The 13239-nt window shown below is 33.5% G+C and overlaps 1 protein-coding gene across 15 annotated transcripts in view; it reads right to left on the bottom strand.

The window, feature by feature from the left end:
* LOC142977085 (uncharacterized protein CG43867) overlaps positions 1 to 13239 on the bottom strand; it is a 353930-nt gene that overhangs the window by 130060 nt on the left and 210631 nt on the right. The window contains exon 2 of one of the 15 annotated variants that reach the window (XM_076120796.1): positions 3534 to 3829. The exons of the other annotated variants lie outside the window; for them this stretch is intronic. Within the exon in view, the coding sequence (XP_075976911.1) occupies positions 3534 to 3623 (90 nt within the window). The 5' untranslated portion in view covers positions 3624 to 3829. The remainder of the gene's footprint in view (positions 1 to 3533; positions 3830 to 13239) is intronic. 15 annotated transcript variants of the gene reach the window in all.

Below are 13239 nucleotides of genomic sequence, written 5' to 3' on the forward strand. Positions count from 1 at the left end.
ACGACAGAGGGCGCAGTGCTTTGTTGTATGTGAATTTATAATTTTTTGTGTGAATGTGTCAATGGAATGTGGAAGGCTTTTGTATAGTAAATCTAAAATGTGTTTCCTTTTATAAATGTACGGTTTTAGAGGTTAAAAGGTCATTGACCTGACAACAGTAAATGTTACCGTGTCCTATAAAACATGCCGATTATTCAACTTTGTTTTAAAGACAATAAATCTTTTGGATGACTGTAGTGTTTCAACTTTTTTTAACAACGTCTAAACATTTATAAACTATTGATTGAAACTTACTGCCTACTTACAAAAATTCAGGTATGTGTTTGATGTAAGATACAGCATGATTCTTTCTTCAAGACGCTAAACGCGGGGTTGTCATCACAAAGAGAGTGTTGCGGTTGTAAAGTACACAACGATAACTACAACAATATCGCAATTTTATTTACTACATGCATATTACATGTGTTTTATGGGTCAAAGTTTTATATAATGCTTTTTAAAAATATTTATTCAAAGAAACCTTAGAATTTTCTTTATATTACGTGTGTATTTTCCAGATAATATATTGACAACTTCAGTGATAATCACAAACATTTATACAGCACAATTACCTTAAACAAATGGATTAAAGTACTAGAATGTTTTATTTTTGATTGACAATGATCTGGTTACATAATTCAATCAACACACAACAATCCACAAAGCTAATTAAAAATAACACCCAACCACAAATCATCCATACAATATTTATGACCAAAATGGCGACGATTCGAATAACTTTTAATTATTAATTAACAAAAACTAACAGGGATTATCGATAAATAAATTTAATATTCAAACGAATAGTGAAATCAATTGAATCAAACTCGTTCTGATTTATGATAATGCCATTAATATGGAATCGAAACAATTGCGTGCAATAATGATGCGTCTGGGTATTTGTGGGCAATTTCCCATGAAGGTGAATGCTTTTGGCTGTTTTGTATAGCTTTATTAATAGCTAGTTTATGTACGCATATATGAATAAAAAGTTTAACGTGGAATCTAGAATTTTTAAGTAAAAGTCATACTTTAACTTGCACCATGGACATCGCAGCGTTTCTCTCCCACTGCGAGTTCTTTCTGCCCTGTGCTACTCGTGTTTGTTTCTCTACATCCAGAAGTTTTTCATGCATTTCATCAAATCTACTATGAGGTATTGTCTACGACTGTACAGTCTATGATCTAAGATACATAGTTACTTTGGATGCCACGACAACTTAACCTTAATGTAATTCTTCCGAAGAGTTAATTTGAATTGGAATTATCTGCTATGCTTTCGACAATGAAACGATTATTAGATTGAGTGCAATTAAGTGTGTTGAGTTAATTAGGTGATGATATTTTGTACAAAATATAACACAAGTATTCTTCAATTTAATTACATCTTGATTACATCATATCACGGATGTTTTCCTCCAATTTGAGGCGAGGACTTTTATCACCCCCACTTTTCATTAGTGACCCACTTAAGTATAAATTAATAAAAAGTAATTTGTGGTTTCCTTCATAATTTTTCAACATTGTCGTCTTCCGTGAACGCTGCGGGGTATTCCCATGGCTTTTCATGTGTTAACGCACCCCGCTATTAATTTTTAATTTTCATTTTACGACCTTTTTAATGACGTTCGTATTTTGTTAAAAAAATACATAAGTAGGATTTGTTGTTTATAATTTTGGACTCTCAAGTTGAGAAGAAAAATGTGTCGAAGTTCGAACAAGCCGGAATACCTTTTATAAAGCACAATCATTATTAGAAAATCTGTCTAGCTAACAGATTACATGACTAATTATATTGATAAAATGATGACTCCTAATAATTATATTTCTTGTTCGAAAGCATTATGTTTGCAACATTTGGAACAACTTTGGAACAATCTGTCAATTGACAATCACCGTACAATTTCTTATTTCTAAGAACTTATACTCGTTCTACGAATACAGTTGTATTTTAGCGTGAAAGTTAAAAACTTCCAATTGACTAAACGATAGCATTCTCTATAACTGAACCATAAAGCTACAAACAGCAGACAGTGCAGACGACATGATTTCATAGAAAAAGTCCAAAAAAGTACTTTGAAAAAGTAAAAAACAGCTCAAAAACGCTGCCTCGAGCGCTTTTCGTCACCGCGCGATATTTTTCATTTACCTACGTGCGTCGTGCATAACGTTTTTTCGTTTCGTTGAGCCTAGATGTGAAGGATTTATAGATAGATACCAGATTGGTCAGATTTTTTCCGGCGCAATATTTTTGTGCACCACTTTGGATATTAAAAAAGAAATTTGATTGGCTTCTGTTGTGGGTATAGAAAGTTTGTACAATCTGAAAAGCCTTTAAGCTTTGACGGTGTTGTTAGTTGATTGAATTGTAAAACAACGGGTTCTCCCAGACAGATGAGATTGGATGGTTTCTCTGAAAGCTTCGACCAGGAATAATTGATGCAACACAATTGACACAACTAAAATGACCAATACCGTTGGTGAGAGGTGAGGCGCAGGACCGATGGCTCTCGAAGACACGGAGGATTTCAATATACACATATTTCTTTAATTAATACTTTATGCTTGCGAAAGCACGGAAGTCTACAATATATATTTGAATATTTTAATGAATGTCGCAGCAACCACATTGAAATAGGTTTTGCATACCAGAAAAGACAACAATTTGTTTAATCTACAAAAAACAGTCATGAATATGGCTGTACAAAATTTGTACGTATGTAAAACCAGCTACACAGAAATTATACTCAATTTCTGAAACTGCTAAAAAAACATAACTAACGTTAGAGAAATCCCGTCTCAACTGAATCAACAATCTCCATTGTGATACTGAACAAACACCACTTACTTAAGCTAAAGACCAGATGTTATTAGTTTATAGGTAAGCTAGCGTGCTCTATCGACCCCAGTTCAAGACCTAAGCAAATATATCCCAAGGCTAAACGCAAACCCGTCTACGAACAGTCGAGTAATTAATAAACGTGTAAATACACTGGTTTAATTAATTCGACGTAGGTAGCCCGTCACTTGTGAGGGATGGATTTGTTGTTATTTTATGTTAGTAGTTTAGTGTGTTTCAGTTTTTGCAGGAAAAGTTTCATGATTTTATTAGCATATAACTATTAAAGCAATGAATGTACAAATAGAATCATAATATCTGAAAATATTAGACATTTTAGTGTTGGAATTTAGTAGGCAGCGGTGAATGACAACGAAACACTTTCCTGAATGTTCTTGTTACACAATTCCCGTTCCCAGCTCCATTAAACGAATGAGCTTGCATTCTATGCACCAAAAAACTGCGTCAACCAGAATGAAAAAGTAAATACAAAACTGCAACTTGAGATTTTTAAACACTGCATTTTAGACGCATAAACCTTTCAAAGTATCCGGCAACGTCCGAAAAACGTTCGTGTAATATCTTAGAAATAAAATTTCGAATGTGCTGAAACGGAAAACAACGTAAGACGTGCACTTAACATAAGTTTCCTTACCTTACGAAGCATTTCCTCGAGCGAATCCATGTCGACGGGGGCAGGCTCCCCGCCCGCGCTGCCGCTTACACCGTTATTATTGTTCGTCATAGGTGAGCCGCACCCCACCGCTCGACAACACTCCCGTACATGTGAATTACACTTATGTAGACCGCCACTTTATAGTCGATATGTTTTATTTTTAAATTCGTAGCATGTAGTTCGCACTTCGTATTGTTTGAGTAAATGTTTGGCTTACACTAAAGGTACAAACACAATAGGTTTATAGACTAGAATATGTTGGGAAGACAGTTTTTCTGAAAGAATTATTTTACGAAGAGTCTGTTAATATTTTGCGGCTGACATATACGTAATTGGGTAGCGTACTCTAGGTAAATTGTTGCGATATAACCCGAGGCTTATTTTGTTCTATTTTTTTGTTGTGAAATGGGGATGTATTCGTATACTTGGTACTTTCATATCGCTTATACACTTAAAATAAACTAGAGAAAAGTAACGCAAGAGATGTTATATTTTCGCTAGTTTGTCACTAATCAATTCTCGATAACCTCTTTACAGTTCATCAAACCTCTAGATCAAAAGATTATAACTAAATTCTTTGCTATCGAGATAACTAAACAGCAAGGCCATAACACTACTCAATAGAAGAAACTTAACGCAGTATTCTTAACGAATTGACCTCAACTTTATCGCAAACGTATTCAGAAAAACGTTCCCATTAAATGGCCCGTGTATTTTCGAGAAAAGAAACACATTCTCCAAAGGAACTATTCTGAAGATAAACATTTGAGATGTGTATTCAGAGACCATTGTAATAATTTATTGCACAGAGCCCGCTTAGTGCGGCCAACTAAAGAATTTAAAGCGACATTATGTCAACAGCGTGGAGTAAAGAAACCTACATTATTTTACAAGAGAATACTTCGACGGTCCCTACGTACAAAAAGACATGTCAAAAACCGAGGTTTACAGGAGAGCATATTTTGTATTCAAACCGCCTTAGAAATAATTCTATGTGCAATTATAAATATTTGGAGGAGCTCGTGGCTTAGTTAACAACAGCCGCGCGGATCGATCTCTAAGGTTAAGCCATGCTTGCCGAGGTTGATTTGTGGATGGGTGACCATCTTATACATATCGAGTTCCTCCGTGTTTCGGAAGGCACGTTAAATTGTGGGTCCCGGCTGTCAATTTCGAAGATCTTTGACAGTCGTTAACAGTAGTCAGAAGCTTGAAAGTCTGACAACCAGTCTTACCGAAAGGTATCGTGTTATCCCAGGAAACTGGGTTGCGGAGGTCAGATAGGCAGTCGCTCCATGTAAAACACTGATATTCAGCTGCATCCGGTGAGACTGGAAGCCGACTCCAACATAGCTTGGAAGAAAGGCTAAGCTGATATATATATATAATATATATAATTATAAATATTTTATTTCTATAATGTCTTATGAGATTTAGGAACTTTAGAATGGTATATATACATATTTATTTATTTTATATCTTCCTGGAAAAATTGATAGGTGACTGTTTCTACGGTGATATTAAAATAAAAGCATGTCAGACAAGTATAAGATATCTTTTTATACGCAGGAAAGAAGAAAACAGTATCTGAAATAGAATTTACATTAAATGTTTTATGAAAACGTATATTTATGTTATTGTTTTCAAACGAATACATTAAACTTCTTTAGATCGCCACCCATGGATATGAATATACATCAACGTACACATATCACTTTATACGCGGCTTCATTAGGATATAAATATATCTCTCGTACAGTATACAAAGACATGTCCATAACTAAAATTTATCAGGTTTGTGTTTTATTAATTAAAGAAGGATTATAATAATCTGAGCATCATTTATTGCTATATATCAATCTTCTTACACCTTAACAATAGGATTTATTTAGACTGATTCATCTTATTACTCTCAAACTTTGTTTAATAGTTCGTCTTAATAACAGGAAAAAAACAAGTTTAAACTTAACAACTTTCATTGTCAGTATCCTATGCCTCAGTGCTACGCTTAAGGTTTCTATAGAAGTCATTATTTTATTAGGAATAATCAGTGAATAACATAAACCTATCAGGTCTTTATATTTCACATCAGTGTAGTAGTATTAGTTCTTGTTCCTTCTTTTTCCTCCCTCTAGTCAATTTCAAATTATTACCATAGTTTAGTTTACTGTAGTACTTACTTAAATTCAATCATGTCTGGATTATTACCTCCTTTAACTTCTCTTATCTTATTCTAAGAAATGTTCAATAAATTTGTATCTTTAATCCAATTTTTAGTAACTAGCAAAGCTAAAAATCCAACACTTTGTCTTGGTTCAGTTCTACGACTCTAGGGTGGGCTATTCTATTTTGCCCAGCGAACTAGTGTGTACCATTCACCTGTCGTGTAAATGAGTTTTTTTTTGCTGTTTGCTCTATTCAACCGCTTACACTATCTGCCTAGTTCTGAGTGTGTCCGCTTTCCAGGAATCTGTGGCACACATTTACCTTAAATGCTTACCTACATACAAATATATAAATAACTATAAATAAAAAGGTAAAATACCCCGGTTTACACAATTTTTGTTTTTTATAGATTGCCTAGTTAGGTTAAGCCATTCGAATATTTCCACCATCAACTTTCTCATCATACGAAGCTATTTGAGACCCCATCCGAGTAAATTCCCTCACTTTCAAACCCCAACAACTTTTTAACGGCTCAAACGATTTTCATCAAACATGTCTAAGAAAACTCGCACATAAGTAACCTTTAATGATACCACAGACAAACAGACAGACACACATACAGACAGACAGATAGACACGTCAAACTTATAAAACCCCTCTTTTTGCGTCGGGGGTTAAAAAGACAATGCAGTTGAGATTCTGACTAGCACAGTCGTCTGACCAGAATCTAAAATATTTTACGCCATTTTTAACCTTATTGTTAACCAAACAAAACAAACAACTAGCCACTTCATTGGCGCCACGTTTAACAACTGTCTCATCCCACATGTAACATGTAGGTTTCTGTAACCCAGATTAAAAAGCTGTAAAATTATAATCCGATGTTTTTTTTTTGTAAGACACTAATACATTATAAGTACACTAATTTCGGCGTGTACAGTGTTATTTTTTGGAAATCAAATATCGCTGTGCAAATATCAGAAGGATTCGATTCGTTAAATATTTCACTGCGCGGACAAGAATCGACACGATTTGTTCGGGAATTGCCGTGAATGAAGTTAAGTCTGACAAGACCGCACTCGCACCGAGTAACGCGCATTTTAAAACACCGTATAAAACGATAACTACAGATATCCGCATCTACGACACTTATTCGTTGTAATTACGATACATATTCTCATATACGACTTGTAGTTTAAGTAAAATACAACATATTTAAGAAAAATAAATATATAGGTATGTGTATAAAGACAATCTTAAGCCATAAATGCAATAAAAAAAAATTGCCCCTTTTGACATGTCTTTATGTACGTAGGGGCCGTCGACTTTTTGATATAAATTTCTACCGGAGAGCTGTTTTTTTAAGGTAAAATTATTAAGGTTGCTCGACATTCTTGTTTCGTGATGAAGAGTTTAATTAACTCTTTTTAAATGTGTGTGGAAATATTATTATAGAGTTTATTATATTTTTTTAAGAAGGAAATGTTCAAGACAGTGTTAAAGGCTGATAGATATGAGTACTAGAATAAAACCTATTCTCCCAGCCTCATTTCGGCATTGAGGCAATCATGATGATTTTTATATTTTTCAGATTCTTTGGTAAAATGATACTCAGACCATAGGACTAAAATATCATGATTCCAAACATCATCGATTGCAGTCTAATATTAAACATTTGACCTGAGTCTTATGGGTTAAGAAGGTTGCAAATTTAATACTGTTTTAAACTATGGGAATATTTAATAAAAATAAACAATTAATTTCGAACAGTTTCGAAAAATGATATCTGTAAATGCACACTTGAACAACCTGCTACGACGCTGTTGAATTCACTAATTTCATTAACCCAGAACATTCTTCATAATTAAAACCAAATATTAATCAAACATTTCATTAGATCACAAATTGATAACAAATCGTCCCTAAACAAAAATATCTGGGATAGGGGTCGGTTGCTGCACAAACAGAGATAGCAGGACCGACTGTACAGACAATGTGTGACTATGCATATGATTAGAGACTCACATCGAGTTATGTTATTCGTATTGGAAATATACAGGTAAGTATAATATAGTATGGGAAAGATTTACGATTTGAAAATTGATCGTATTATTTGACTGCTTTATTTTAGTTTATTTATCATGGATCAAGAAACAGTAATAATTCGAGGGATGTTTAAAGGTCTTATTGGCTTTTAGTGTACGCGTTATTTTTTCATTATATTAAAATAATTATATTTTTAATAATATTTAATTACGCTACGCTAGCCAATGGCATTTAAGTTTTTCATAATGTTAGCTGACAAATTCGGTCTGTAAGGTAAATGAATGCATCCGAAACTAAAAGCAGATACAAAGCAATCGATAAAAAATATATTTTTATAAATCGTACCTAATGAGCTATCTCTCAAATGAACAAGATCATAATTTAAAATTAATCATATATTATACTAGCTGACCCGCGCAACTTCGCTTGCGTCACATAAGAGAGAAAGGGTAATATTTTTCCCCGTTTTTGTAACATTTTTCACTGCTACTCTGCTCCTATTGGTCGTAGCGTAATGATATATAGCCTATAACCTTTCTCGATACATGGACTATCTAACATTGAAAGAATTTTTCAAATCGGACCAGTAGTTCCTGAGATTAGCGCGTTCAAACAAACAAAGAAACTCTTCAGCTTTATAATATTAGTATAGATTATCTATTCTTTCATACATCATCAATTTAATTAACAATATACAGGCGAAACATTCAAACGAATATTTGCCATTCCCACACACGTATAGATTAGTCAAATAGTCGGGAACGAACAATGAGTGGCGGTGGGTTTTAATTAAATTTTAGAAGCGCCCCGTATTAGGTAAACATCAGCGTTCGGGCCATAGACAAAGATTGATAGATGGGTATATTGATATAAAGCGAGGTTTACACTGTTGTGTGACTGATATATTCTGAGATAAATAGGAGATCATAAAATATGTATAACTCATTCAATTTGAAAGAGGTTATTTATATTTGTATTTTTTAGAAAAAAAAATAAACAAAATGTGGAACTCTGTTAAATACAAATTACAGCATAATTTATGTATCTTTGCAACACATTTATGTTAAAGTAGACATAAAAATATTTACAGGAAATTTAGACACATTTACAAACTTTATTTTAAAGTTATAGGTAACTTAAAACTACACTCCGTTAATTCATTACTTACGCCTTCTATTTTCCCTTGCACAGCTTTCTTCAGTGTAAACTAGCCCTTACAGTAACCTCCAGACGTTTTACTAATGAAATCGAAGTGTTTGCTTGAAATTCATAGTTTTCAATAAAGCCATGATATTTATTGAATTACAGCTCAAACCTTATGATAAAACAATTTGAAATGCTTTGCTTTTCAATTAAATAGAAAATACTGAAGATTTTGTGAAAATACGAGTAAAATTTAGACGCTAGAATGTATAATGGTGCTCTAGTGCCACAGTTTGGTTTGATAGAGTGGATTCATTTATTTACCTAAAAAGTAATATGGAAATGTTGTTTGTAAGGATCGTACCAAGTGGCATTCTCCAGTCTCTGCCTACCGTTATGGGAAGGTATGATATTATGTATGTATGTATTTTGACTGCCTCCGTGGCGCAGTGGTTTTAGGTCGCCGTCGTCGGTTCGATTCCCAAAAATAATTGTTTTGGGTCTAGTCGTGCTTTGTGTCCGTTGTTTGTATGTTTGTAAAAGTCCCGGCGACACAAGAGGAACTCTTAATGCTGGAGTTGTCTTTACATAAAATAATGCAATAATAAATCCATACTAATATTATAAATGCGAAACTAACTCTGTCTGTCTGTCTGTTATTCAATCGCGCCCAAACTACTGAACCAATTTGCATGAAATTTGGTAAGGAGATATTTTGATACCCGAGAAAGGACATAGGCTACTTTTTACCCCGGGAAAATGACGCATAATGGGAAAATTAAGGTGGCGGACGATGTCGCGGGTAAAAGCTAGTAATTTATAATAATTAATATTGAATTGCAATTTATGTATGTGTCTGTGAGCCATACAGAGCTATGTATCGGTTCTATGTGCACAATAACTAGCGTCTTGAATACAAACCTGCATTGAAATGTGTTTACATTAAGCAGATCAGACAGTCTTACTGGCCACATGTAAACTGCGCTGAGGGATTACTACAACGGACACACAACTGTGTTTACCTCACTTCTCTTTGTTTACACTGAGTAAAGTAGCTGAAACCTTCCTTATTTACCGACTTCAGAAGAGGAGGACGTTCTCATTGCGACTATATGTTTTTTTCGTGACACCATTAATTTTTTGCAATTAAAATATTATTCACTGCAAATTATCATTATTTGGTTTGGTTTAATTACCTTCTACAATGGAATCTATAATTTGTAAAAAATAAATAAAAAATTGTAAAAATGGTTATTGGTTATATGTGTACAATAACTAGCGTCTTGAATACAAACCTGCATTGAAATGTGTTTACAGTAAACAGATCAGACAGTCTTACTGGCCACATGTAAACTGCGCTGAGGGATTACTACAACGGACACACAACTGTGTTTACCTCACTTCTCCTTGTTTACATTGAGTAAAGTAGCTAAAACCTTCCTTATTTACCGACTTCTAAAAAGGAGGAGGTTCTCAATGCGATTGTATGTTTTTTGGTGACAATATTTTGTTTTTTTTCATTAAAATATTTGCTGCAAATTGTCGTGATCGGGTTTGGTTTAATTACCTTCTACAATGGAATCTATAATTTGTAAAAAATAAATTAAAATTTGTAAAAATGGTTATTGGTTATATGTGTACAATAACTAGCGTCTTGAATACAAACCTGCATTGAAATGTTTTTACAGTAAACAGATCAGACAGTCTTACTGGCCACATGTAAACTGCGCTGAGGGATTACTACAACGGACACACAACTGTGTTTACCTCACTTCTCCCTGTTTACATTGAGTAAAGTAGCTAAAACCTTCCCTATTAACCGATTTCAGAGAAGGAGGAGGTTTTCAATGCGATTGTGTTTTTTTGGTGACAATATTTTCATTTTTAGTATCGAAATATATATAAAATATTCACTGCAAATTATCATCATTTGGTTTGGTTTAGTTACCTTCTACAATGGAATCTATAATTTGTAAAAAATAAATTAAAAATTGTAAAAATGGTTATTGGTTATATGTGCACAATACCTAGCGTATTGAATACAAACCTGCATTGAAATGTGTTTACACTAAGCAGATCAGACAGTCTTACTGGCCACATGTAATCTGAAGGAAGGGATTACTACAACGGACACACAACTGTGTTTACCTCACTTCTCTTTGTTTACATTGAGTAAAGTAGCTAAAACCTTCCTTATTAACCGACTTCAAAAAAGGAGGAGGTTCTCAATGTGATTGTGTTTTTTTTGTGACACCATTTTCATTTTTTGTATTGAAATGTTTACTGCAAATTGTCATCATCGTTTGGTTTGGTTTAATTAATTACTTTCTACATTTGGTATTTAAGTACATATCTAAAATTTGTAAAAAGCAAAATGTTGTAGAAAATGTATATCGTAGCCCCCCTCCCTCTGGTGTCCCCACTTGGTCACCAGGTTTGTTAAATTGACAAAAAAAATCGAATTTATTTTAATTAATATTCTCTAAAAGTTTCCGTGACATATTTCAACAATATGTATCCCCACAACTAATGAAGTAAGCTAAGCTAAAAGCTAGCTAATTGCCAGCGTAAATAAGCTGTTAAGCTGTTAACCTAAGCGAAGCCAGCTTAGCCTGAAATATGGCTGAAGATTTATCTGGCCGGAATGGGCCAGTTTGTTGCACAGCCTTTTTTTAGCTTGCATAAAATTGCCTTACTTTTGGAAAAAATACCAAACGATTCGACAATATCTGCTTTAAAAGTAACAAAGTCAGGTTGATTATAAATACCACATTGGTAAATACTTATATAACTGGAATTTGAATGTAAAATGTTTGTGTGTATAAATGTTGGCAAAATTATGTAACAGTTTCTCCAGGACACAACACTAAACTTACTTGATGATGCAATTGACTACTAAATATTAATACTGCTTTCATGTACTTACTTACAAAGATTTGTCACAAGAACCGACTACCTACCTAAGGAAAACTATTGTAAGTAACCTATCAACCGATTTTAAGGTCATAGTTAAGTTACCTATCTATTTTTAATTGGTTGAGGACCTACAGCTATAAGCATAGTAATGAACACTCTCAATTGATTTATTTAACAAAAAATTCAAGAACGACAAATGAGCTTTTTACTAGATATATATACCTGTTAAGAATAGATTAGCAACAAAAAAATATCAGTCAAATCTCCATATTGCCTTTAATAAAATCAATATGAAAACAAAAAGGCTATTAATATTAAAGTATGTAGATTGTAGCGTTATCATACGACATCGTGAGTGGAGTGAATCTCAGGTGTTTGCCTAGGATAATTCTGTTTGCGCTACCTTACGGCGCGGGTAAGGGAGTAACGTTACAGATATTGTATGGATGTTTCATGGGAAATATGATGGGATGGTAATGTATATATACGTTGATGGAGTAACTTTATTAATAATGTTTGGTTTTTATCGCTTGGGAGGTAATAATGAAATATCGATGAAATTAGAAAGTAGGACGTAATTTAATCTGTATGTACTCTTGTGCTTTTATGTTTTGGACAGAACTCTTATGTTTTGTGATACATTTAAATAAAGCAGTGCGCGTCAAGAGTATTTAAAAGGGAGAATTAGTAAAATATCAAAGAGAAAAGAGTGGTAAAGCTTCGAAAAAGAACGGAATTGCAGACATAGAATTGATTACATCCCTTTTTAGTCGTTTTCGTGAAAGTTTTTAAAAGCTATCATTTCACTACTACTTACTTATAATGAGAGATATGACCAGCACTTCATGTAATTTGAAAATATCTTGCCAAAACCAATAAAATATTACTCAATATTCGACATTGACAAAACCTTTTGTTCAATAACTTAGTAACAAAAAAATAACATCTATTACTACGATTATTCTCATTAAAACTAACTCTGAAGGTCAAAAATAACAAGTATTATGAGGTCGATTACACATCGAGTGGGTACAAAACATGTTTATACTTTTACGTGGGTACTATCAAACGTTATTACACTGACACGATAGCGAAACAATACAAATTGATTTGTTACTTTTTGGTATTTTATTTGTGTTTGATGAACTATTTTTGTGAAAGTGAGTCATGATATGATTTGGAGCTCTAGTAAATAAAATAATAAATATATAATAAGCCATGTCAAAGGCTTTCGGGCGGCTTGAACAACTTTGACACTAGGTTGACCACTAACCATACGACGAAGGAATGATAGGAGCTATGTGACGTTAATGTATAAATTAGGGACTATCGACCATTTGCTGGTGAACTAATCTGGAAATTTTAAAGACACGAGAACAGAATCACGGTTATTCATAACTGTTTTATAAAGTAG

Source organism: Anticarsia gemmatalis, chromosome 12 (genome assembly GCF_050436995.1).
Source record: "Anticarsia gemmatalis isolate Benzon Research Colony breed Stoneville strain chromosome 12, ilAntGemm2 primary, whole genome shotgun sequence".
NCBI classification, from domain to species: Eukaryota; Metazoa; Arthropoda; class Insecta; order Lepidoptera; family Erebidae; genus Anticarsia; species Anticarsia gemmatalis.